General features: G+C 37.9%; 1 protein-coding gene across 1 annotated transcript in view; it reads right to left on the minus strand.

Moving 5' to 3' along the window:
• ANOS1 (anosmin 1) overlaps positions 1-24,019 on the minus strand; it is a 140,244-nt gene that overhangs the window by 40,956 nt on the left and 75,269 nt on the right. Inside the window, exons 3-6 of the mRNA XM_055802702.1 lie at positions 23,135-23,197; positions 19,705-19,927; positions 14,206-14,390; positions 6,565-6,694 (exon numbers count right to left, since the gene is read on the minus strand). Coding sequence (XP_055658677.1) covers positions 6,565-6,694; positions 14,206-14,390; positions 19,705-19,927; positions 23,135-23,197 — 601 coding nt within the window. The remainder of the gene's footprint in view (positions 1-6,564; positions 6,695-14,205; positions 14,391-19,704; positions 19,928-23,134; positions 23,198-24,019) is intronic.

The following is a 24,019-nucleotide window of genomic DNA, read 5'->3' on the forward strand; positions in this document are numbered from 1 at the left end:
TAGTTTTAAAAAAGCTAGTAGACGAAGCTGGAGAAAATAATAAACTAGAAGAATGTAAGATGACAAAGGTGAACAAAACTTAATTTATTAAAGTTTTGCATTTAACCATCTGAAAAGCAACCTGTCTAGTTGTAGAGACAACAATAAAACATTTCTTGGATTTGGGGTGTACTACCTGAAATGTGAAGCTACTTGGTGAGCATTTTATACCAGCTGAGAATCTATCACATATTAAGAATTTCACCACCACTATATAATTTATTCATCTATTTCTATATACTTCTGTGACACCTCACTATTACAACTGACAAAACTATCATTTTGTAAGCCAAAACCCCAAGAACATTAATCTTAGCTTTCATTTGAAAGGATTGAGTTTCACCAGCAAAACAAACAGGTGAGAAGGAATAGCAGCAAGGCAAGATACTGTAATCTCTGTTATTAACACAAAAAAAACCCAAAATGATGCAAACCCCACCCTCAGAAAAAAAAAAAAAAAAAACCAAACCAACAACCCCCACTACCCTTTCCAAAGCCCCCCCTCAAAAAAACAAAACCTGAAAAAAAAACAAAATCCAAAAAAACCCGTTAAGAGCATGCTCCTGAATAATGCATGCCTGCCAGTTAACAGGTAAGAGATTAGTTGGGTTTTTTCCTGCATTATTGAATGGAAAAGTCATGCTTGTACAAGGTGCTTTGTTATGCTTATGCCTATTCAGACACTGAAATCAGTATACAACTAGAGCTGAAATACTTCAAGATCTAGTAACTGATACTGGATTATAAAGCTTATATACATAAGGTGTTTGTTAACCTGACTACGAAGCTCAACTGCCATTCTGCTAACTTATAAAGCTAATAGCCATTCTGATCTTAGTCTTCATGTATCTGTGATCCCTTTGACTGACTGCCCACATGTGTTATTCAGATACATGAACATTAAATTACTGGAATGGAAACTATTGCCAGTTTTTCAAATGTAAAGTTCTGAAATTTTATATAGACAAATTTATCTGAGTAGTAAATCAAATTCTTTGGTTTGCAGATACTAGTTGCAGCTTTCCTTTGCAGTTTATACTACAACTCAAATAAAATAAAGTTGTTATATATATACTAGAATTTGGCAAAGGCAGCTGTCCTCAAATCCGAAAAAAATCTGGTCTCAGCAGCCTGACAAGTAAATCACTTCTCGCTGCTAGAAATGATAGCTTCATTAGGTCAAGGCTGAAGCTGCTGTTCCAGCACACGGAGTAAGTACTGCATTTGTCTGGATTGTATCTGGCTTGAGTATACCCAAAGGACTTAAATTTTTGTCTTACTGGCTACTCAGCCATCACAAGCAAAACTCTCTCTCAGTCCCCAAAAGGGAGGATTCCTTGCTGCAAATAAAAGAAAAAAAGAAAACCTCACATCATCACCATTTCAGAATGCACATCTTCCCACACTCGTATTTGTAAAGTGAATATATAGTGAAAGGCAATTTACATTTTACAAAATTATTTCAATCAATAGGATCTGGAAGCACTTCTGCAACGTTAACAAAACAGTATGGGCAAGCTATACACAAAGATCACATCATACACTGCTGCAATGCATCCACTTTGGCTACAAATGTGGCAACTGTAGTGAAAACGGTAAATGACTTGGAATATATGTCAGAGAAGGAAATAATGACATTGGAACCATAAATCTCATTCTGAGCTGTAAAAGTGATAGCAAGTTTGACTCTAATTTAAATCCCTTTTTTATGGAGCTTTTTTTCTAACTTAAAATGGATCTCCCATTGCTATCTTTTAAACATTAGCCCTTCCAACTCTAAAAATCTGCTGAAGCTGCTCTACAGACAAGTTTCCAACCATTAAACAGTTCCAAGGCATAAGCGGGAGGACTGGCTTTGCCCAATGGAAATGGCACACATAAACCAGCTGTGCAACAATATAAAAAAATCATTGGTCCCACAGGAGCAACAGAAAGAATTTTATTACCGGGAGTGGGTGTCTGTTCTGGTTTTTCTAACGCTCAGTAATGTATGCATGAAATCACATCCAGCGTAGTACTTATGTGCTGTGAAAACAGTGTTGTCTGCTTCCTTTTGCTTAACAATTTATCCTGTGTGTGCTAGCAACTGCCTTCATGTTGAAGATAAAAACCTTTAGCAGAGGTAGAAGGATGGAATGGTTTGGGCTCATTGTGTTGATCTCACAGCCTCTTCTTGTCTCAGAAACTGGCACGGTACCTAACTACAGAGCAGCAAGATAATATTTTATATGGAAAAGCCTAGCGCTGATCCCTCTAGTTAACTGCAGTCTCTGTTACTGAGTTCATTCTCCTCATAAATCATAAAAAGCTAGAAAAAAATAGCCTAAAAACTCTTACCCAAATGCAACAAATTAAAAATTCTATGATCAGTGCCAAACAGCTTCTGACCAGTTGGGTTAGGCTATCTGGTCCCACATAATGCGAGAAAAGCACAGGTAGCTTTTCATCCAAGGAGACCCATTTATGGACCATAGAAAAAGTTCTCTCCCGCTTCCAGAGAAAATGAAGCAGCTTGGAGAAAGCCAATTGAAATATTAAGAGAAATAAATTTGTACCTTTAGGGATCAAAAATGTTCTGCCAGGCATTCTGTTAGCTTTATTTATTGCTGTTATTGCAAATTGTTGCCACTCAGTTGAAGATGAAAAGGAAAGCACACACAAATTTTAAATCCTGAAAAGTGAAGTGGAAACCACTGTCAAAATAGCAGAAAGTTTCAATCAATTTTAACTAACAGTATCAATCTGAAAATCCATGCACAGAGTCCTACTTCTAGGACAGAAGTCACTCTAGTAGGTGCAGTATTCACTTCATCTTCTAGCCAGTCTGCTCCAAACGGACAGGAATAGACTAAACTGTGTTTCTTGAAATTTCAGAATCACATTTTCGCAAAATGAAGCATCATTTTGATGACACTGTGAAGGGTCATGCCATGCCAGACAAGCACATGCAAACCTTTCATTTCCTTTATAAAAAAGAAAGAAACAGTAAAAAAAAAAAATGTATCTTTCTGCTTAGGCTGTATTTCATAAATTATCTCAGCTGTCACTCTGATTATTTATTATTTACAGATGAATACCATAAATGAACACATAAGGCAGTATAAAAAAGTTAATAAACCTTTACCTCAAACGTTTACAGTATCAGAGCTTCAAAAGCTGCAGTAGATAAAACCTCAAGACACAACTAGATGAAGAACTGTAAGCTGAAATGCTTTATGAAATACTTGTTTTCCTGTTTTTGTCTTTTTCATGACTTGGAAATTAAATGAATTTGGATAATAAGGAGCTTTATTTAGTGAAAGAAAAGTTAATGGAAATTACATACCTCAGAAGACAACATTATTTTGAATAAAATAAAACTTCACTTTTCTGTGCCTACTCAAGAGATCATACTTTTTGCATTTGCAAAAACACACAAAATAGTATTAAACAGTACTGTGGTAACCAGACAAAAAGTCTCTCTCCAAGTAATTGCAGTACCAATGGTTTTGAATGCTCTAACTGCTTAAAATATTTAGTGACAGAGACTTTGCGGTGCCATACTCTTCCCTGGATTCAGATTATATATCATGTTTGTCCTCCTTGAGAGAAAATACAAACTCAAATAATTTGCTAGTCATTATAACTTATTAGCAATTGGTAAAAGTTCAGCATCTTCCATGAAAAACTGTCTTAGGAATTGCTGTCATGTTTCCTGAACAAAGGGTTTCCTTTTGAAGAAAATTTCTGTTAAGTCTGACAAAGATAATATTTTCTCGGTCTTGGCACAACAGGGTGAAGTGACAGTATGCGAACTGATGTGAATTTCCGTCCACACTTCACACAAATGAAGCACAGTCAGTCAGCAACCTTCCAAAGGTGACATGCCAAAGTCCACTTTCCTCTTCCAAATTAGAGGTTAAATGTGCCTGCAGGGGCTCAGCAGGGGCCAGGAGATGCTGGCACTCCAAAAACGAGGCACATCTGAGCAGCAGTTTCTTGCCTCTTTGCCAGGCAGGGGCCACCACTTCTCACTGAGCTCCAAAGTAGTAACGAAATGTCTGTTACCACTATGAGTACCTACTTGGGGACACAGAGGCCAAGAGATACTGATTGAAGCATCCGAGTATCATTCCCAACGATTACCACCTAGCAGTGTCTTCGTGTGAGTCACCTAGCGCATCTACATTTTGTCTGGTGAACGCGGTATCTTTATAATAACCACTGATAATACCAAAGCTTCTAACAGTCAACTGAGCTGCCAGAGTAGGATGATTTTGGCTACAAAGCTGATAGCTAACTGAACTCCCTCTTGTTTGTCTGGCAATTCATGATTCTCTGCCAAGGACTGGAGTTTAGATTTGAAAATAGTAACTTTGATTGATAGAGAAGCCTTTTGAAAACACTGGCTGTATACTTTCTGCCACTATCGAGATCCCATTATTTTTGTTTATTAGGTAAGTGCATGCAGAGGTACTGCTGGCTCCCACTCTCCTTGTCACAAAGTCCTAAATGCACCCTCCACCTCCACCAGCCAGACAGCCGTCAGTAGTTCTCAAGGAGAGCAAGTGCTTCAGGGGCAGCTGCAGAGACTACAGAAAAAGAGGACTCCGGTATCTAACATGCAATCATTTCAAAACCACAAGCTCCTGAAACACAAATCACTGCCAGCTGGGAGACTATTCTGAAGAAATTTCCCTGTGTGCTTGTCCTGCTCTCACAGTGTTCTCCAGAAACCCACTTTCAGCTGGAGTCAGATACTGGGCTAAAGAGACCTTCAGTATGATTTACCATGGATATTCTCATGCTCCTTACCAATGTAGATATTTTGAACAATATACTCCTGTGGCTAGCACACTCAGTAGGAGATTAAGTTTTTTGAAAGTAATGCAAATCCTGCCTGAAAATGTCACGCTGAAGCCAAAACCTCAGTGTTATCATGATATACCTTTGTGTAATTGCAATTATAGTTGTTCCAAGCAGAACAGTTGGAAAATCTTTACAAACTTAGTAAAACAACTGACAAAGATCTCAGTTTAAAAGAAAGTTAGTGCCAGCTTCAGCAACAAAGTGCTGTATCTGCTGAAGTGCTGCTCATGAAGAAAAGCAAAGAGAAAGCTACTGCTGCTACTGAGTCCTTGCAGTAAGCTCAGCACAGCTTGAAGGAACTGTATTTTTGATGTGACTGAAATGGTATGCTACTTAAGTATAATAAATTCCCAAAATAATACTTCTTTTATACTTGAAAAGGTTTGTGGTCACAGCAGCAATGGGATAGCTATGCCAGTCAACCTTCCTACCACAAATGTGGTTATAGCACCAAAAAATTAAGTCTAACGTATACTTACTCAGTAAGTAATTAAACCATCCATACCAGTAAAAGCACTTGCATGCCTCTGCAACTGCATCTACAGCAGGATTTCTTCTAGGACTGACTAGGGCCAAACAGCGAGCTCCAGGCTAGCACAGGAAGCCATAGATGGCAGCTGCCTGTATTGCAAGAGTAATTCTGTGTCTGCAGAAAGAGGAGGAAATGCATTCCTCAAAGTATGCATTATACCAATGAAAAGATTCTGTCACTACTAAAACAAAGACAAATCTTTTTATTAGAAACTGTCTCTATTAGTAGAATGAAGAGTGTCAGCTCTTATTCTTTGGCACTGAAGTCAACTGGTACGGTCTGGCTGTGCCCACATTATGGACTGCCTTTGAGAGAGGGTGACCACATCCAGACCATTTATCTGATGGGAATAGATTCAGCCTGTGCTAACTCCTATATTATGCCTGAGAGTCATCTGGGATAATTTTGCTTCGCATGGGTCAAAGGCACACCAGGGATAATGCCAGCAACTTCACAGGACAGAAGATCCATTTCTATCTCCCCCATTCCCCAAGTACCACTTACTGGTACAGAAATAATTTTCAAAGTTATTTTATTACCCAAACCCTTGCAAAACCAGAAATGGTAACAAAAATTCCTACAATACTTTGTAGATTGTCTGGCACACCTTTCTAATGAACAGAAACATGCTACTTAGTCTTTATACTCTTTTTATTCTTAAGCCCTTACAATTAGTGCTAGCAAGGGGAAAGTTATATTAAGAGAGCCTGCAATTCCATCAAAACAATGCTGCTTGCTACAATTATTTAAATACAGGCAACAATATATTTCTGCTAAACATATGGAAGCAACATATCTCTCATACTAAAAAGAAAAATAAGAGAAACCTCTCAGAATAACACACCAAAACGCCAGTTCCTTCGTGTTTCATGGTCAGGGTCATGTTTTTTGATAGCAACTGAGCAGAAAATGTTTAAAAGGAAGTTTATTCGTTGAGACCCCTTACTGATACAAGAATAATGACATCTTTAACCTTTAATCCCTTTGACAACTTCAAACAAATCTCACACCATTTCTGAAGCTGGTGGCAAAACGACCCAAAACCCCACCTGTTAAAAACCTTCTGCACAGAAGTCGGCAGGTCAGGTTGCAGTCCACGTGCGAGTGAGCAGAAGGTGAGCACCAGACAGTGAATGAGAACTCACCTTTTGAGGATCGGAAGTGCTTGCTGGGGGCCGTGAAGCCTCTCGTCCCGTGCACGTTCACAGCTGCCACACGGAACTGGTACCACCTGCTTGCTCGGATGTCCGGCAGCCGAACCCGCTCATCTGTAGTCTGGTGGGGAAAATGTCATGCTTACACTCATTCTGACACGGCGTGTCATGCTGTCACCTCCCAAGCAACACCAGTGAGTCAGGCTGAATATGCAACAGTGTCAGGAGGCTGCACGCAACGGCCTCACCTGACTGACCATCATTGCACTGCAAAGCATTTACAGCTGTGAACAAAATCATATAACCACCCAATTTTACAGTGCATTGCAGGTCTCTTCTGGAAAAAGTAACATTTAGAACTGGGGAAGTGTTAAAATTCACAAAATTAATTTTCCGTTTATCACAACCTTCAGCAGTGTATAGGGCCTAGCTGTTCAGGTGTTGACATTTCAGGAAACTCATTGCCCCAGGTCACAGGACTGATTTCTCCAATTCTCAGTTCTGAAGGGAATCAGGGATCCAAAATGGCTTCATGAAATCCTGCGCTGTGAGAAGCCACCTTTTCTGGCTCATAGGAAACACAAAACCCTCAGGTAATGAATGTAAGCTTCCTTCAGATCTTTGGCACTTATGTCAAAAAGACACTCGCAGCCTTAACTCTTGCCTGCAGACGTTTCTCAGGTCATAGGAGATGACCTTTTCTCCAACAACACCCACTGAGACTGCCAGTGTCATGAGTTCAACTTCCAACTTCTGTGGAGAGTGCCTTAACTGCTGAAATTTGCAGTTAAGCATGAATAAGCATGGATGCACTCTGAACCTTCAGTAGGAGGTGCTTTATGTGATCTTATTCTGAGCCCTGCTTTCCTCTATGGTTTTTTTTCCCCCTTTAAACTTTTAAAGAGCTGTCTTCTCTGCTGTTTTTTATTTTTCCTAAGGTATAAACACCAGAACTGAACCCAGTCTCCCAGTAACCACTGAATCACTGCCAAGTACTGAAGATGTAACATTTTTGTAAACTCATCAGAAACTCATCTACTTGTGCATTTTACTTTTTCAATTACCTCTCAATTATCTAGTTTTCAATTTATTTTAATATGTCATGTTTATTGCATTTTAATTTAATTCTTTAATCAAAATAACACATGGACCTAAACCAAATGTCCTGAATATGTCTAAATATACTATACAATCATTGCTGACCAAACATGCAAGCTCATTAAAAATGTAGTGACATCAGTTTATTTTTACAAGCTCCGTTTTCTATAGCTTCAAACCCCTACCTTCCCCGTATAGGATTCAGTGTAACTTGCAGTGATGCCAAGTAGTTCCTAAAAAAGGTACAGCATAATTCCTGCTTTTTGCTCCCTTTCTGATTTGTGTAAGAAAGTAGCTGCTGCCAACCTAACTCAGATAGCCAGAAATTGAGGATGTTGCTTCAGCTCTTCAGCAATGGTATTTTTAGAGCCCTGACAAAATTTGTAGGTGTTATCCTGCACTTAATCTCTTCATCTGGTGATAAGTAAAATTTAGGGAAAGGTATCTCGTTTGTGTGTGCATGTAAAGACAGCCTTTCTAAACTGCACTAGTAACTGCTCTCGGACTGGTGTTGCAGACTTTGAGCCCCTCACATATCGCTGCTACTAAGAGTCCTTCTCCATTCAGACCACTATATTTGTCTTTTTAGCTTAACCAGGGGTAACAGTCCCAACACTTTCATTACCCACCTCATCTTCTTCTTTCCTGTTTTTTAGCTTTTATGTTACCTGTAGAGTGAATTATCTCATCCAGTAAAGGGGTTCCCCTAGGGAACAAAACACCTATCTGAACCAACTTCTATAATAATTTTCATTTTATAGAGCACTCAAATGTGCTACTTTTCTCCAGCATGCAGACCCACATATTCAAGAATTTACAGACAGGACAAGACAGTGAACTAGAGGAATATAACCTGTTGCTAGATTAACAGAAATAATTAATTACAGGCTACTTCTGCAACCGAAATCAAGGTCAGGACCAGTACCTAATGGTAATTAATTAGTTGCAACACTGTGTGTTTTCAAAAACAGATTTGATTAATTTAGTTACAAGGAAAGAATAATCTGAATAGACTTGACCCCAAATTCCTCAGCTAAGGAATCTTGTATGACATTTGCATCAGCTCAGCTATTCTGCTAGGACTGATTAAAAGAAAGGATTTCAGTTGTGTCAGTCTTCCATGGCAATCTACTGTAAGATCAAATAATCTGACAATCCATATCACCAACATTATTTTAATTTAGGAACATGCCTTGGGCCTATTACTTTCATCATTCATTTTGTTGGCAAACCTCCTCTTAAACTCAATGGCATGCAGGAGGTGTATCTGTAACTCCTGCATTTACAAACTACTTTGGCACCTCTAAGCAACCTTTACACAGATTTAATTCATTTCAATAGAGTTAAATACTACTGAGATATCTTATACTACCTCAATGGTAAATGGAATTTTTTGTTTAATTGCTTTAGTTTAGTTAGTTCTCACTACTTATATTTGGAGCTAAGATCGTAATAAGTACAGTCCTTTCAATATCTGTTTTATATATTAATGCAAGCCCACTAAATGGTATGCTGAGCGGTATTAAGTAACTAATGGTTGAATTTCATCACACACCTAAAATTCTGCCTGATTATGAGAAAAATTAAACCACATTTTTATTGATTTCTTAGAATTCTAGTGTATTTTTTAACAATCATAAATAAAAGGCAAATCAAAAAGATCACCTCTCAAATCATTACAGGATCATAATTACTGTTTATTTTGTCTATGTATTACCCGTTTACTTAAAAGAACAATGTTTTGAAGCTAACCTCCAAACGTAATAGGTGTTTCAGCTGGAATAAAATGAGTCCTCAGATAAAATCACTGGTCAACCTTCAGCACCATCCAAAGTTCAATGAAGATAAGGGAAAGTCCCCATTAATTACATTAGGATACAACTTTATATAAAAGCAGTACATAATCGCAATGACATAACCTGGAGAATACAGAGAACAACCTGACACTCCTCAGGGGTGCATTTCAGGTCCAAGGGACAACAGGCCATCTCCAATGGACAGAAAGAAGAAGGTGGTTGGGTTTTCTGGGGAGAATTAGGATGAGATTTGCCCAGAGCTGCCCCATTTAGGATGCACTGATAGTTCTACTCTCCCAGCAGCCCTTAACTGTTTAAGCCCTGAGCCCTCTGTTGAAAGTAAAAGTAGTTCCCTCATCCTGTCTTTCAAAAAGTGATTATCTGCTATTGTCTTCAATGTACCTACAGAAATATCACCCTGTTTCTCATACAACTGACTAATGATTAAAGTACTTACCCAGAGTGCGGATGACCTATCTTCAATCCCATCTGAGAGGCTGGGAGCAAATACTCCCTAGCATCTTGGTTACTGCATGCTAGTTTGAATTAGACCATGTCCTACATTCACAGGCAAAATTGTTCCTCAGAGACAGGAAGGCTGAAAGTTACAACTTCTTGTAAGGGAAAGGTGGCATTAGTTAGGATGTGGAAAGAGAAGATAAGAGAATATACGATCCAGCAGCATAGCAGTTAGGCCACTCAAGATTTGATTCTTGTGTTGCCACTCCAAGGTGTTGGGTTTTTTTCTGTCTCATATATCTATACCTATGTATATATGTAAAAAATGAAGGTCTTTGTAGCAAAAAATGGTACAGACGGCTTCCCCCCCATCCAAGGATTACACTAATCAGCAGAAACAGGAGAGGACAGCATCACTCTGTTGAGTTCATAGTTTTATACCTTCTTTTGAAAGAACACACAGTGATAAAAGAATTTACAGTTCAGACAGTGAAGGGATACCATCCAGGATATTAGAAGAGCTCAGTTTATGCTTCCTCTGATACCGAAGAAACCTGACAGTGCTGCATCCACTGCTCAACCAAAGGACAGCAGACCTCCCATATTTCATGTGAATGCGATCCCACACAAGCTCGTCACCCTCTAAGAATGCTTAACAAAGCAAGCCCTTCCTGGGGGATAAGAAAGAAACCTTTAGTGTATAGGATTGGTGTTTAGCTCCAGCAGGGATTTGTCATTTGCCACAGGCTGAGAAACTTCTTGTCATCCTCAGAACCAGACCTTTAGGTGTCTCACAAACTTTTGTCCACAGAATTTAGACAATTCCAAGGTGAAGCAATGGTCTGTCACAGTCAAACTAGTCCCTTCCTTCTTTCTGCCCCTTATTTTTTTTTAAGAAAGGAATAAACTAATAAGTAAACTTCACTGTTGTCTGCCCATATGCATACATACATATTTATGCGTGTGTGTATAAACATACACGCACATGTGCGCAAACACACACACACATACTTGACATCCATTCAGAGAATACAGATGTGTCCTGTCTGAAAATAACTGATCTGGCAGCTTTAAATTAACTTCATTAATTAGCTTAACAAGATTAAATATCTAAATTTCCAATGTAAACAGTAATACTATGACTTTTAGAAAGCATTAATACCAAAGAGAATGATAAGTTTTTTTTTCACAAGATACACAGTATTCTCATGGGATAGTGCAGCAGGTCCTGCTCAGCTGGTTACACCTTACAAAACAGTAGTGTAAGAAACTTGGCGTAACTGCTTAGGACACGGTACATCATGGCTAACTAGACTAATTAGTATCTTAGTTCCCATAGTTTTTATATTAACCAATGGAAATTAGTCAAATAGTTAATTATGTCAAGTTTTCCCAAAAATGTGCAGTAAACAACTAAAGTTAACAAAATCCCTTCTTCCTGAAGTGAAAAATAACTACAATAGTTTTCAAAGTGTTTGCTTTCTTTATATACTTAGAGAGGTAAATAAATAACTTAGTTATTTAACTCTCAATAGATTGAGCTTTCCTCCTTAAAAAGGAAACATCAAGAAAGACCTGATGACACACACAATCCAAAGGAAACAAACGTTTTCAAAATTATTTTTTCAATACCAAGTAAAAATTTACGTGAGACATGAGAAAATACTTGAAAATGAGCTCATTTAAAGGAAACAGAAAACATTTTTTTTGAAAAGTAAACACCTTAAAGTTATTGAAAATTATAACCCCATTTCTTCTTGGACGGATAATAAAAATAGAATATCGGATGAGGAACTCTCGTAAAATATTATGAAATTTCTTCTAAGAAGATGCAAACAATAACTTTGCATGATTACACTACATACGAGCATAGGCACAGTGAAATTCACGTCCTCACCCTCAGCCTTTCCTCAGCTGTTTTCTGCATGCTCTTTAGCTTAAGTTGCAGAGTAATGAAAAAGCCAGCATCATCCCTGGGCTGAAACGCCCCAGGAGTTCTCAGCTGAATGGCTGAGCAATTTGCAGCCTTTGCCTATAATTAAGGTCCCATACCCCAATGTTTTGGAATCATACAAGAAAAAATCTCCATTATACAGACAAGAAAATCCCAGCGGCTGTGCACACAGTCACTTTAGTCAAACTGGATATCCATCCTTGCTGCTGATATTGCAGAATAAATTCTATTTGCATGCAGCCACACTTAACTAATTTGACTGCCTGGTGGGATGTCTAAAACTACCAACACCATGAAGGTACATTACTCAACAGAGACAGAAATTCTGATTACTAGCACCCCTCAAGGGTGCCCAGCCCGTATGTCCCATAAGGTATACACAGTTCACGAAGCCAGTCAGGCATCCTGAAGCTTGTTCCAAACTGATGTCCCCAGTAGGGTCCCATCACACAACCAAACACGCATCTCTTGTGATGCAGAAGGGACAGCGAAGTTCTCAGAAAGGTGTCAGTTGGAGAAGGCTTCTCCTGCCACAGTGATTAACTCAGCCCCTTCTGCCCACATGTAACAGACCCCCAGGAAAGGCAGCTGTCAAGGTTCTTATTACTCTTGCACAGGGAACACATTTCCGAAACACTCCTATCCACTGCAAGAAGGCACAGGTTCGTATAGTGAAGTACATATAGTGCATGCTTCCCGAAACGTGCGTGTCTCTTTCTGGGATGAGAAAAACCACAGCAGCGTGCTACCTCTGCAGTCTGGATCCACCAGCCAAAAGAGTTGGGCTTCTACAGTCTAGCACATATACATGGTACGAAAACAAAGAGAAGTAATTCAGATCTGGCTCGTTTTTGCTACATGGTATTTCCCTGGTAGCAAAGGCTGGAGGTTGTTTGCTGAATACAGAGAATGCAGACTGAAGACCTGTACCTCTGCTGAAAGATAATAAGTAAGTCGCTGTAATTTTACCAGGTTTGGAGGTGTGCATGTTCCCTTGGGCTTGCACAAGTAGGGTTTCATGCCAGGCTCTGCTGCCTGCGACTTTTTCTGAGCAAGACTCTAACATATTGACAGCCCCCTGTAGCACCACACTGAGGTTAAGAGCTGCACTTCTACTTGAGTGCTCAGTTTCACAAGCTTGACATTATTTTAAGATAGATTTCCTACACAATCTGAATTGAGAATGAATACAGATTGTCACAGAATTTAAACCCCTTTATTTTGTGGATGGTTCTATTTATTCTCTCTTTCCTTTTTTCCCTAGCCATAACGACATTTTGCAGATCTTTTCAAAATCAGCATTTTACTTTTCTTGTCAGCAGGGATGAGGGTGAAGCAGTTAAGATAAATGATTGGAATTCTGCCATCCAGGTGGACTGTCAGCATGTTAAAAAACAGATTGAAACTGGGAAGGAACTAAGTGAAAATTTATGCTCTGTTGGCTGCTTCTCATTAAGAAACATTTGCTCATGAATCTTACATTTTCAGTCTGGATTGCAGTGAGTGATAAGAGCATGACATCATAGGCTTTTCTGCCTTGGGAGGGTCACATGAGAAAAAAAAAAAAACTTTACAAGAAGACAGCTTTTAGTCTTTTTTCACTCTGTGTTTTATTTCAAAAATTAAATAGCTGTTTCACAAATGTAATTTCTTATCTTTCCTGTAAGACCCAAGCCATGCACTGGAACTGCGCACTGAGTCCCACTGACCTCAAAAGAGCTATGTCTCTTACGTGCTTCCTTTAACGGATTTTGGTATCTAATTCTGCATTTTTCAAGAGATTTGTGGCTTTCAGAGACTTTGGAATTCACATCTGAATAGATCATAAGTACGTGCTTACAAGTAATTGCCACTTTACTGGCCTCATGGAAATCAAGCCTTCAGTTCTATCAATTTTTATCTACAATGAGCAAACCCACAAAATAAACTCATTTTGAAAACATAAACCTCTGAGTAGTTTTTCTTTTGGGGACAAGGAAACCATTATTTACCTTTTTACTGATATATTCATGCATTTTTTTATGAAATCATTGTCAATACATACCAAAAGCATTTGATGTTTCTATAACTGAAAAACTGGAAGTGAAAATACAAGTTCATTTCACCTGAGTAAATCTAGCAAACACTTCACTGAGCAGTAAGCAAAGCCCTGGAGATCTGGGTTCTGTTTGCAGCTCTGTTGCGACCTGGAGAGAAACCCTACAAAGGGCTCCCTCTTCATAAGCCTCCCCCACCTGTAAGTGATCTAACTCTGACCTGAAGAGGACCTTTATTTAGCTCATGGTCTGGAAGCTAGGGATCCATATTGCTTCACAAAGAACTGACCTGTGCCACAGTTTGCCAGTTAGTAGCATCATCCTCACTTGGATGGATTCCTTGATTCCACCTCCTCTGAACAACATAGATCACAGGCTCAATGGAAATATTGAATTTTGAAGACCACTTCACCTCCAGGTCTCCTGACTGAAGTTCTATGAATTTTAATTCTTTCCGGGGTTTCAGTGGAACACCTGAATAGGAAAGTGCAGACAAAATATATGAGTAATTTGCAAGATGCAATTAAACCATATGTAGATGAAGCTGTATTAAAAAATAATTTAAACCCCCCCCCGAAACAACTAGATGAGACAAAAGGAAAAAAGAGGGGAATGGATAGGCTGGTGAGCATAGGAGTTTCAGAAGTGCTCATAACTGACCTATCTCTGTTAACGGCAAAGTTATTTTTAAAAAAAATCTTCAGAATTATTTATTTCACTTAAAAACTAAATGATATGTAGGTTTTAAGCTAAAACTGATCTCACAGAAAACACCTTCCAAATATGCTTTGATAACTTGGAGAAAGACACCTTTGATCCCAAGCGGAATCAGTCATACTAGTTCAGTTTTTCACCTAATTTATGACAGAACTTCTACACCACATAGTGATCCATTACACCACTTCTCCATCCTTACCATTAGAAAGCTTTCCCACAACCCTGTTTAGTCTCCTCCACCGCATCTTGTACTCGATAACTGTCCACGATGTTCACGGATCACGGAGAACAGATTCTTTTTCATCTATGGAGGAGCCTTTCATGTACCACAAGACTGTCATCATACCTCTGAATGTTTTCTTCTCCACTCTAGTAACCAAAGATCATTCTTCTTTTCTTTTAAATCAGTGTTTCTAGACCTCTGATCATTCTTGCACTTGTGTCTAGAAACTCTATTGACCCACAGCCCTTCTTCGGAATCAAGCCTAAAACTGGACAGAGACTGTGTCTAAACTCTTACAGTGTAGACTAGAGAAGCAGGATTATTTCACACATCTTACATTAAATTGATACACTTAAGAAAGCTGTTTGCCTTCTCCTTGGCAACATGATCTTATTGATTCACATGCAGCTGTATTGTATGATGTGTCATGCTACACTCTTCCCTAAAGAAATAGGAAAGGTATTTTCAAGGCATCTTGGAATAGGTATATCTAACATATACTGTCCAACCGTTACATTTCAGAAACAAAGACATCTTTCTAAAATTTTACAGTAATTTCTCGTTATACAATGATACTGAAGGACAGTTATTTCTGTTGTTCCTACTGCTGGTAATATCACTGTTTTGAAATCATCTGCAGTAGCTTAAAGGAAAAAAACAGCTCTTCAAATTTGGCACCTTTTGATTAAATTGACAAATCAAGTGTTAGATACATTTCTCTAGACAGACTTTAGGAAATCAAATATTTGAGTGCACTGCATCTTGCCACTTCAGGATATGTCACAAGATTTCTATGCTGATATATAAACCTTCTTAGCAAGTTATCATATGCACTCTAGTTATTTTGTCATTTCAGTGACTGTCCACATGAGTCCAGCATAATGTGTTGGTTTGGTAAGTTGTTTCCTACTCAGTCTGCCACAGATAACAGAGTATCAAAATTTCCTTAGGTGAACAAACCGCTTTTCGATTTTAAGAGGTCTTCTCCTAAATCTGATTATCCAATTAGCTACAGGTAAATAAAAACTAACTTGTAGCCCTTGAACAAACCTAAAATCAACCTGTGGAAAATCCAGTATTTAAATCTGGTTATCACAGCAGTTTAAACTCTAGATACCCTTCAGCAGCCTGCAGTCTTAGTCTAATATAACAAACATCACAGAACATGTCAGTTCAGATTTCCACATTTGAAAATCCTTCTTTAATTAAGACGTACAATAATCCTACAATTTGCATGTTAAGAAAACTTCCATCTGCTTCGTATTAGGGGCAGTTGGATTCACTTGATTGCAAGTATCTCGGCCTCTCCAGTGTTACGTAATTGTGTGCAGATGGAGCACAGCAGCACAAACAGCGAGAGCACAGCACAAGTGCATTTTAAAATACTTTTATAGAACCAGCACCATCAATTTAATATCCAGATGTATAGATTCAATTACTCTTCAATGTGCTTTTTATTATGTAAATGGTCAGCCCTTTCATCATGCTGGAACAAATTAGTCCTCTGAAGTCTGTGGTGCTTAACTGAAGAATTCAAATCACTGATTGCCGCATGTTATCAATACCCCAGCCCAGGAAAAATGTTTCTAAAGGTATCTTTCAAACAGTACATGCATCTCCATGCCGTGAAAACACAAATTGCACATTGAACCACCATAAGAATCTGATCTTAAATGTTGATTCTCTAGGAATTCAAAAAGCTTCCATGGAACGATTTCTGACAGTAAAGGGTATATTCATGGCATCAGTACAATTGTAAACACAGTTGTTCAAAGACTCAGAGATGTGCAAAACTGTACACTATTTAATAGAAAACTGTTTTTCTCTAACCATGAGATGAGCCTTTAAACTGTGGGTGACCATCAGGCTCCCACTATCCTATTATGATATTTTCAATACTATCGTACACTTTAAATGTCATCATCATCTCTTCATAATTTACTGTGCCCAGATCTGCAGTTTGGTCTGCTGCATGGATTGCTCCCTTACACGTTTCAGACAAAACTAGTTAGGCTGGTAGAGCCAGCATGAGTTCTGAATCCTTGTTAGAAAGAGGTCCTGGAAAGTTCACACAAGTAGGTGTATCATCACATCTGACAGACCACTAACTTCTGAACAGGAAAAAAGGTGATAGGTCATTTTTTCATGTGTTACCAGCTGACTGTAGAAAAATATACATGTCCTTGTCCTTACTTAGGTGTGCACATGCGCACATCAGACAAAGTGAACTTGACCACGCATTTCCCTTTCTCTTCCTTCCTTTTTCTTCTGCGTTTTCAAACTGTTTTATTTCAAAGTAGAGATACTGCTCCCATTTCTATCTCTAAAGTATTAAATCTACATTAGGCACTTACTATTACTTGTAACATTATTATGTCCATATAGAAAAAAAATAATTAGGTAGGCCATGGAGAAGGGACACTTTCTGAAGTCCTTCACTAGTTGAGACAATGTAAAGGAGATGATAAGGTAGGTGACAAAAGAGTAGGAGTAAACATCTGATATCTCCAGTAAAGGGAAATAAAAATGGAAAGATTATGGAACTGATTAGTAATACGCCCAACAGAGATGAAAAAATACAATGATAATGGACAGTTTGAAGATTACAGTGAATGCAAGCCAATTAACAATTATGATAATGAATAACTGGACTTGTTATGTTAATCCAACAACACTTGCAATACAAGACTTTCGTGGCAGCGTACTTATATTAATATTCTTTTATGACTGGGCTTTAGCAGTCAGTACTAGAGAGGAAATCCAGTTTGTAAATCCAGCAAATCAGATGAGTATTTATATTATACCTGCTGTTGTAACTTATGTCCAGAGCTTGATCAACAGTAAAACTATAGTAACTTCTGCAGACTCTTAGATTCTTAGATCTGAGTTCATTTTCTAGCTGTGAGTGCTGTCAAAATTATAAGAATAAGTACTAAACTTATTCACTAGATCTTAGTCAGGCTTGCAGAGTTTGCCTTTCCTTAGTGACAGGAAGGTCATTTACCCCTGGAGGAAATGAATAGCAAGCCTGCTCCGCTTCTCTTTGTCCTTTGTTGCAGAAAGACAGGTTGAAGAGCCTAATTAGCTGAATTCATCAGCTGAGAAGGCAGTATAGTATTGGGCTTACCCTTCCTCTGCAAGACAAATGCTCTTACAAGCAAGCACGTCCTGCAGATAGGTGATAAGATGTTAGAGAAGGTTAGCTCTGTTCCTGTATAACCATGCTGAACAGTAGTAGACTTTCCAGTGTTCAGTTGTACAACGTGTCATATCCTGTGTCCTCTCCAAAAGCATGTCATCTTGTTTCCTTTGTTTGTTTGTTTGCTTGCTTGTTTTGTTTTTACCTTTTTCAGCAGTTACATTTACCGGAATGCTTTGCAGTTCTGGTATGGAAGCTGACCATGTAAACCATTACATATACAATCCAAATGCCACTTTATCACTCCGGTCATTTGTCTCAAGAAGACAAAAGAAATAACTAAGTGATCCATTTTAATAATTTTCATTTTGAAAGGTGCTGTTTATAAGAGTGCATTAATTCCTTATAGTTTTTAAGGGGATCCTCTGAAGTATCTTGGAAGCATGAGAATCTCCCTTCTGCACTGGATTTTTGGATCACAGTATTGCCTGCTGTTCAAAATATCTTGAACACTATCTTCATCGGTTTTATTCTTACTCAACCTATATGACTTCTAGATCAGAATTTCTCCATTGATGTAAATAAATAAGACAGTGCTTCCTGACAGCCCACCCTGTACACTGAAAGACAGGATTCAGAAGTCACAGCACAATATTTCTGGCATACATCTCATCACTAGGGAGATTCAAAAATATGTACCAACATTTCAGTGAAAACAACAAACTTAAAGATAAAATCACGATCTCCATATATTTTACCATTTTTCCATCTACAGATGGAAGTAAGTCTGGAATCAGACCTAAGCCTGGAGCTCAGTTCTGAGTTCTGCTGATTAGAGACCACACAGAAAGCCCACGCTATCAGAATAACTGATTAATATTTATTTTTTATCACTGAAGTAAGGAGAATGGATTTCTATCAAAACATTCCAGCTCTGTGGAACAAGAAAATGCCTTTCATAAATGCTCATTTTTCTGCATTAGGAGCACATTTTCAGAATATTTCCAATTATAAAGCTTTTTTAATTGCAACATATTAAAAACTGGAGTTTGTCTAAGCAAATCATTTCTTAGTCTGTATTTTCTTGCTGATGGATGAGAAGGAAAACCTTTTTTCACAGAATATCAGGACTCAAATAAATTATAAAATTTTGAATAATATTGCCTTAGTTTTAAATAATGATTTAACATATATGTGGTTATTATAATCTTTCTCTAGAGGTTTTTAGGTCGTTAAGAACACCAATGCCAAATATATTGCATTGATTTGTTCTTTTACCAGATTATTCACACTTCCTATTTGGTAGTCCTACCTGCCCCGCTTACAAACATAAATGTTATTTCTGATTAATAGACATTCAACTATTTACCATTAAATATTTTTCTGCTGCATTCTCTCTCATCTGCATCAAATTAAGTGAGATTTCACCTAAGTTGGCAAGTTTGTTCTGCTTAAGATGATTCATAATAGCCACATGTTTACATTCCACATATTTCTAAACATGGGCTTCACAAGGGGAAAAAAATTCAACAGCAATATTTTTCTCTGGCTTTCCACCTTTTCAGTGTCCAGCCACATTTCTACAGGCACCTCTCCTTTTTTTTCACATCCATACAAACCCCTATGAAATGACAGTCCTGGTTTTCTAGGAGACTTTATTATGGCCCGAAGTTATTAGGCTAGTATGAGTACATATTAATAATCTCTACCTTTGTACAGATTTTTTGGAACTTGGCACGTATGACCACATCCATTGGAACAGCATTTCTTCACTCCAGAACATTCACTATCAGCTTCACAGCTTTCAACACAGGCAGCTGCAAAACCACTGGCCTTCTCAGGTGCTGGGCAGTCCCCTTGCTTCACAGACAGGATGTACTTAAGGAATTCACAGCTAGTTAGGCATTCGTAATTCTTCTTGGGAAAAAGAGGCTAAAGGGAAAGCAAAAGAACTGTGTAAATTTTTCAACAAGAAAAAAAAAAAAAAAAAGTTGTACATTTTCCAAGACCTCCTATACAAAAATTCAGATTTTCAGCTTTTGCAAGACTATCCCTGAAGATTTATATATTCAAGCCACTTCTAAAAAAGCATTCCAAGTACAGAATGATGAATTCCCTCAAGTAAGACCACCATTTTTAATGGAATAAAGTTGTTTATATGTGCCAGCTTTCCCTTGTTTTCCTCACATTGGCTGGTTACAAAGTTGCTCAATGACAGATTAAAAGCGTTCAGAAAACAAAGGAAAAGCAGCGGTCAGACAGTCTTTTTGTTCTACTACCCCAAATTCCTCCCTTTGTACTTCATAACAATTTACCCACAATATCTGATGTAATGCCACACTAGATAAATAAGTGAAATCTTGTTTCATTATACTGTTTGAACTGAGTTGGCTAAGAGAAGATTTTGCAGCACCTTTATGTCCTTGCCAGCATATTAGTAATTGTGTAACTCTTCATGCAACTGGAACTAAATTTTTGATAAAATGATCACAAAATACAAATTAAAGTAAGTCCTACATACATTGATTATAGATCAAAGTAAATTCTACTTCTCTGAGAAATCAACTCTGAGATATACAAGAGGTTGCTGCAACACAGAGACATTTTTTTATAGCATGTGTACTACTCAGAGGTTTGCAAGGTTCACTTAAAATTGTATTACAAATAGCATCTAGCACCCTAGGGAAAGCATTGTGTGTGACATGGGGATTTCATGTACTCTTTTATCTGGTACTTCATTTAGTCTGGTGGAAAAACAGATAAAGTGATTCCCTTCAAAGTGATTGCTGGAACTGGGGATGAGCAACCCATGTAACTGGGGTACCTATAGCCTGCCTTTCTATCTCAGAGCAACCAAACCCCTTCCATCCTGACAGATCTGATTTACAGATTCCTGAGCATACACAGGAATTATAATCCACCGTCCACCCAACTACTCATGTAACTTCTGCAACTTCCTTCCATATTCAAATGTTTTTGAATCTTGTTCTTATTTTTATTGTTTTCATACTTCCGGCAAAATGAGAAAGATTTCACTATCATGGAGGCGTAGGTGTTTCACAGATTGTGTCAGTTTATTCTCCAAAGTCACTGTGGTCCAAGAATGTGCCACTATGTTACATCTCCCATCTTGTTCTACAGAACAGTCCAGAATTTTTGAATCAGGCTTTGAAGGACACATTTAGGTGTTTCAGCTTAACCAGCCTAACAGCTGCCAAAATGAACAGTCCTTACATTTGCTACTGACCCCGGTGATCCTTGGACACACAGTCCTGCTGTTCCCCTCATTGGAATGCACCTGATTACATGGTTAGCCAGTTAAGCTAAACCAGCAGGAAACTGAATTTATGGAGAAAAAGTAAACTGTCTCCTTTTCTTCTTTACACATAAGGATCCATTAACATGAGTACACTTACTCAGTAGATAAGAAGTAATATACCAAACAGGGACCTCGAGAAACACAAAGCTAAATTGTTGCTTCCAGATTTTTTACAAAATACAAAAAGATTGAAAACACTCTCAAAGGAAAACAGCCTCCTTCAATTCAATCAAATGTCGTCTATGGAGCATACAAGAGTCTGAGAGAAAGGAAAGTGGTTCTGTGCTTTTGTGTGGGTGAAGCTAATTTCAAATCCTAAAACATCACAAATTTGCAGCTACTTAATTAAAAACTTTATAGCTCCCTGAGGCATAATACGTCCTCAAGGCTTCTCCTCCTCACCCTATTTCACAGCTCATTTTTCAGTTAGCTGCTAAATGTGCTGCTCTTCATTATGGGCCTTTGAAGTTCTAAATTTAGCTTCAACCACAAAACACTAATCAAAGAGGGATGCTCACTGTTTTTAACTACAATAGAACAGTGTTCTACAAATGTTTTCCTTTTAAACCAATTTTATACATATTTTCAGCCATATCTGGAAACATACAGCCTAAGTGAGAAGTGATATATAATAATGACATAAATTAGATCCACTATAACTGCTTTATTACACTGCCGCAGAGTTTTGTATATGAGGAAGCAGCAATTAATCCAGGTTAAAGAACTCTTACGAGGACTGGTTTTCATGCAAAATTTTTACTTTGTTTTCTGATGTAACTACATAGATCAGTAATCCAGTAATCCCTATTTACACACAGTTGGATATACATTTTTTCTTTAGTTGAAATTACAGCTACTTCTAATCATCTTCACGATGCTTAAAATCATTTAAACATCAGACATGCTCTTGTACGAGAAAGAGTTCCAACAGTGATGAGAGTGCAGTTACATCAGTATATCAGTGAAACCATTATATAAATTAAGGTCATTTCTATTTCTTATAGGAAAAGCTGAAAATCTTCATAAACGTACATTTTCATAGACTTGAAACAGGTTACAACTTTATATTGATTTAGTTATAATAAAGCAACTTTCTATTGAGATGGTATTTCCATTTCGTACTTAAAAACACTGAAGAACTGTAATAGCTGACTTCTGCCAACTCAGCAGAGCCACGTTTTAAATCAAATAAAACAATCTCCTTTTTTGTACTAGTTTAACAGATCCAGGTTTTCTTATTCACAAAGTTACTCTGAAACATGACACAAAGTTTTCCAAATACTTCTTCCTGAATAATTATGTATTTTTATAGTAGTCTTCTGAATTAGGAGTACACAATCCAGTTACTTCTAGTAAGATACTCTTTTAGAAATCAGATTGACTTTCACATACAGGAAAGCCATCTTTTCTAGCTACCTTGCACAAGGATTTTCACACAATGACATCTCATCTTTTAAGCAAAGATACTCTTTCTTACACATGTCCAGAAAAGACAGAAGGGCATGTGGTAGAAATAGTATCTTACATGAGGGACTTAAGAGCACCTTCTGAGAGAAGCTATGCAAGTGTGGCTGGAACAAGTCTAAAAACTTCAAATTGAGATAATTCATTTCTTCAGGGGAAAAGAAATACGGTGTGTTTTTTTTTTTAAAAAAAAACAAACTCAGACTTAAAATGGCTACATTATTATATGTGTATCAATTCAAATGAAGGCAACTGCTGTAAAAAACCCATTTGTTAGCTGTTTCCTTTAAGCCAGTAATTTAAACAAAAGAGACAGCTAGAACAAAGTGAGAAAGAGCGCCCTTGGGCTGACATACCTCACAGAAGCTTTGGCAATGGTTTTTCTTCAGGTCCCAGGACTCTTTGCAGGGCTCCAGGCACTAGGAAGAATCAGGAGGCAGAGAAGTGTCAGGAAGAGAAAGAAAGAAAGAAACAACCACAAATGACCCCATTTCTTCTCCAGTTGTTTGTTTGGCCCATAGGAAGTTAATAATAAGCTTTAGAAATCCACTTCTCCTAGGGATAAGATTGTGTCATTGAGTCATCGTGTCACAGTAAGGTCATGCCAAGCCACGGTTAGATTACAAGAAATACTTTCAGTATTTCTTACTGTACAAGGCAATTGCCTCACTTGTTTATATGCCATCCTATTTTCTACCTCATTGAATCCAGGCCCTAATACCATTTAACACCATGTCACCTGGATCACAGAGACACTGTCAAAAGCACTACTCTAAACTACAGAAAGTTAAATCTTCTCCTTGCTCACCAGCCTAAAGATTGGACGGGCACATTGCCTTCCCAAGCGAGAAACTATTTCATCAAGCTATAGAGTAAACTCAGCAGAGATTTAACCACTATTCCTGTATAAATAGACAATGTTCACTGGTCTGTGCGCAAATTTACTTTATTTCAAGTACCATATTATAATTTCTTCACCTTCAACCTCTACAGCAATGGTTATATGGAGAGTTGAGATTCAAACCCTGCAAACCAGAGTCAAGCTTCACAGCATAGCATAAAGAAAAATCACACTGTCAAGAGCATTCACTGCAGCTGAAACATGAATTCAGATTCACATCCAGAAACCTTTTCTCTTCCTTTGTTAGACACATGGTCTGGCGTTATTGGGAGTTTGTAACATCTCCTCTTTCTGGTAATAATGCAAAGATACTTATTGCACCAAAAAGAAAGGCCTCTGA

The sequence above is a fragment of the Falco peregrinus genome, chromosome 4 (genome assembly GCF_023634155.1).
Source record: "Falco peregrinus isolate bFalPer1 chromosome 4, bFalPer1.pri, whole genome shotgun sequence".
NCBI lineage: Eukaryota > Metazoa > Chordata > Aves > Falconiformes > Falconidae > Falco > Falco peregrinus.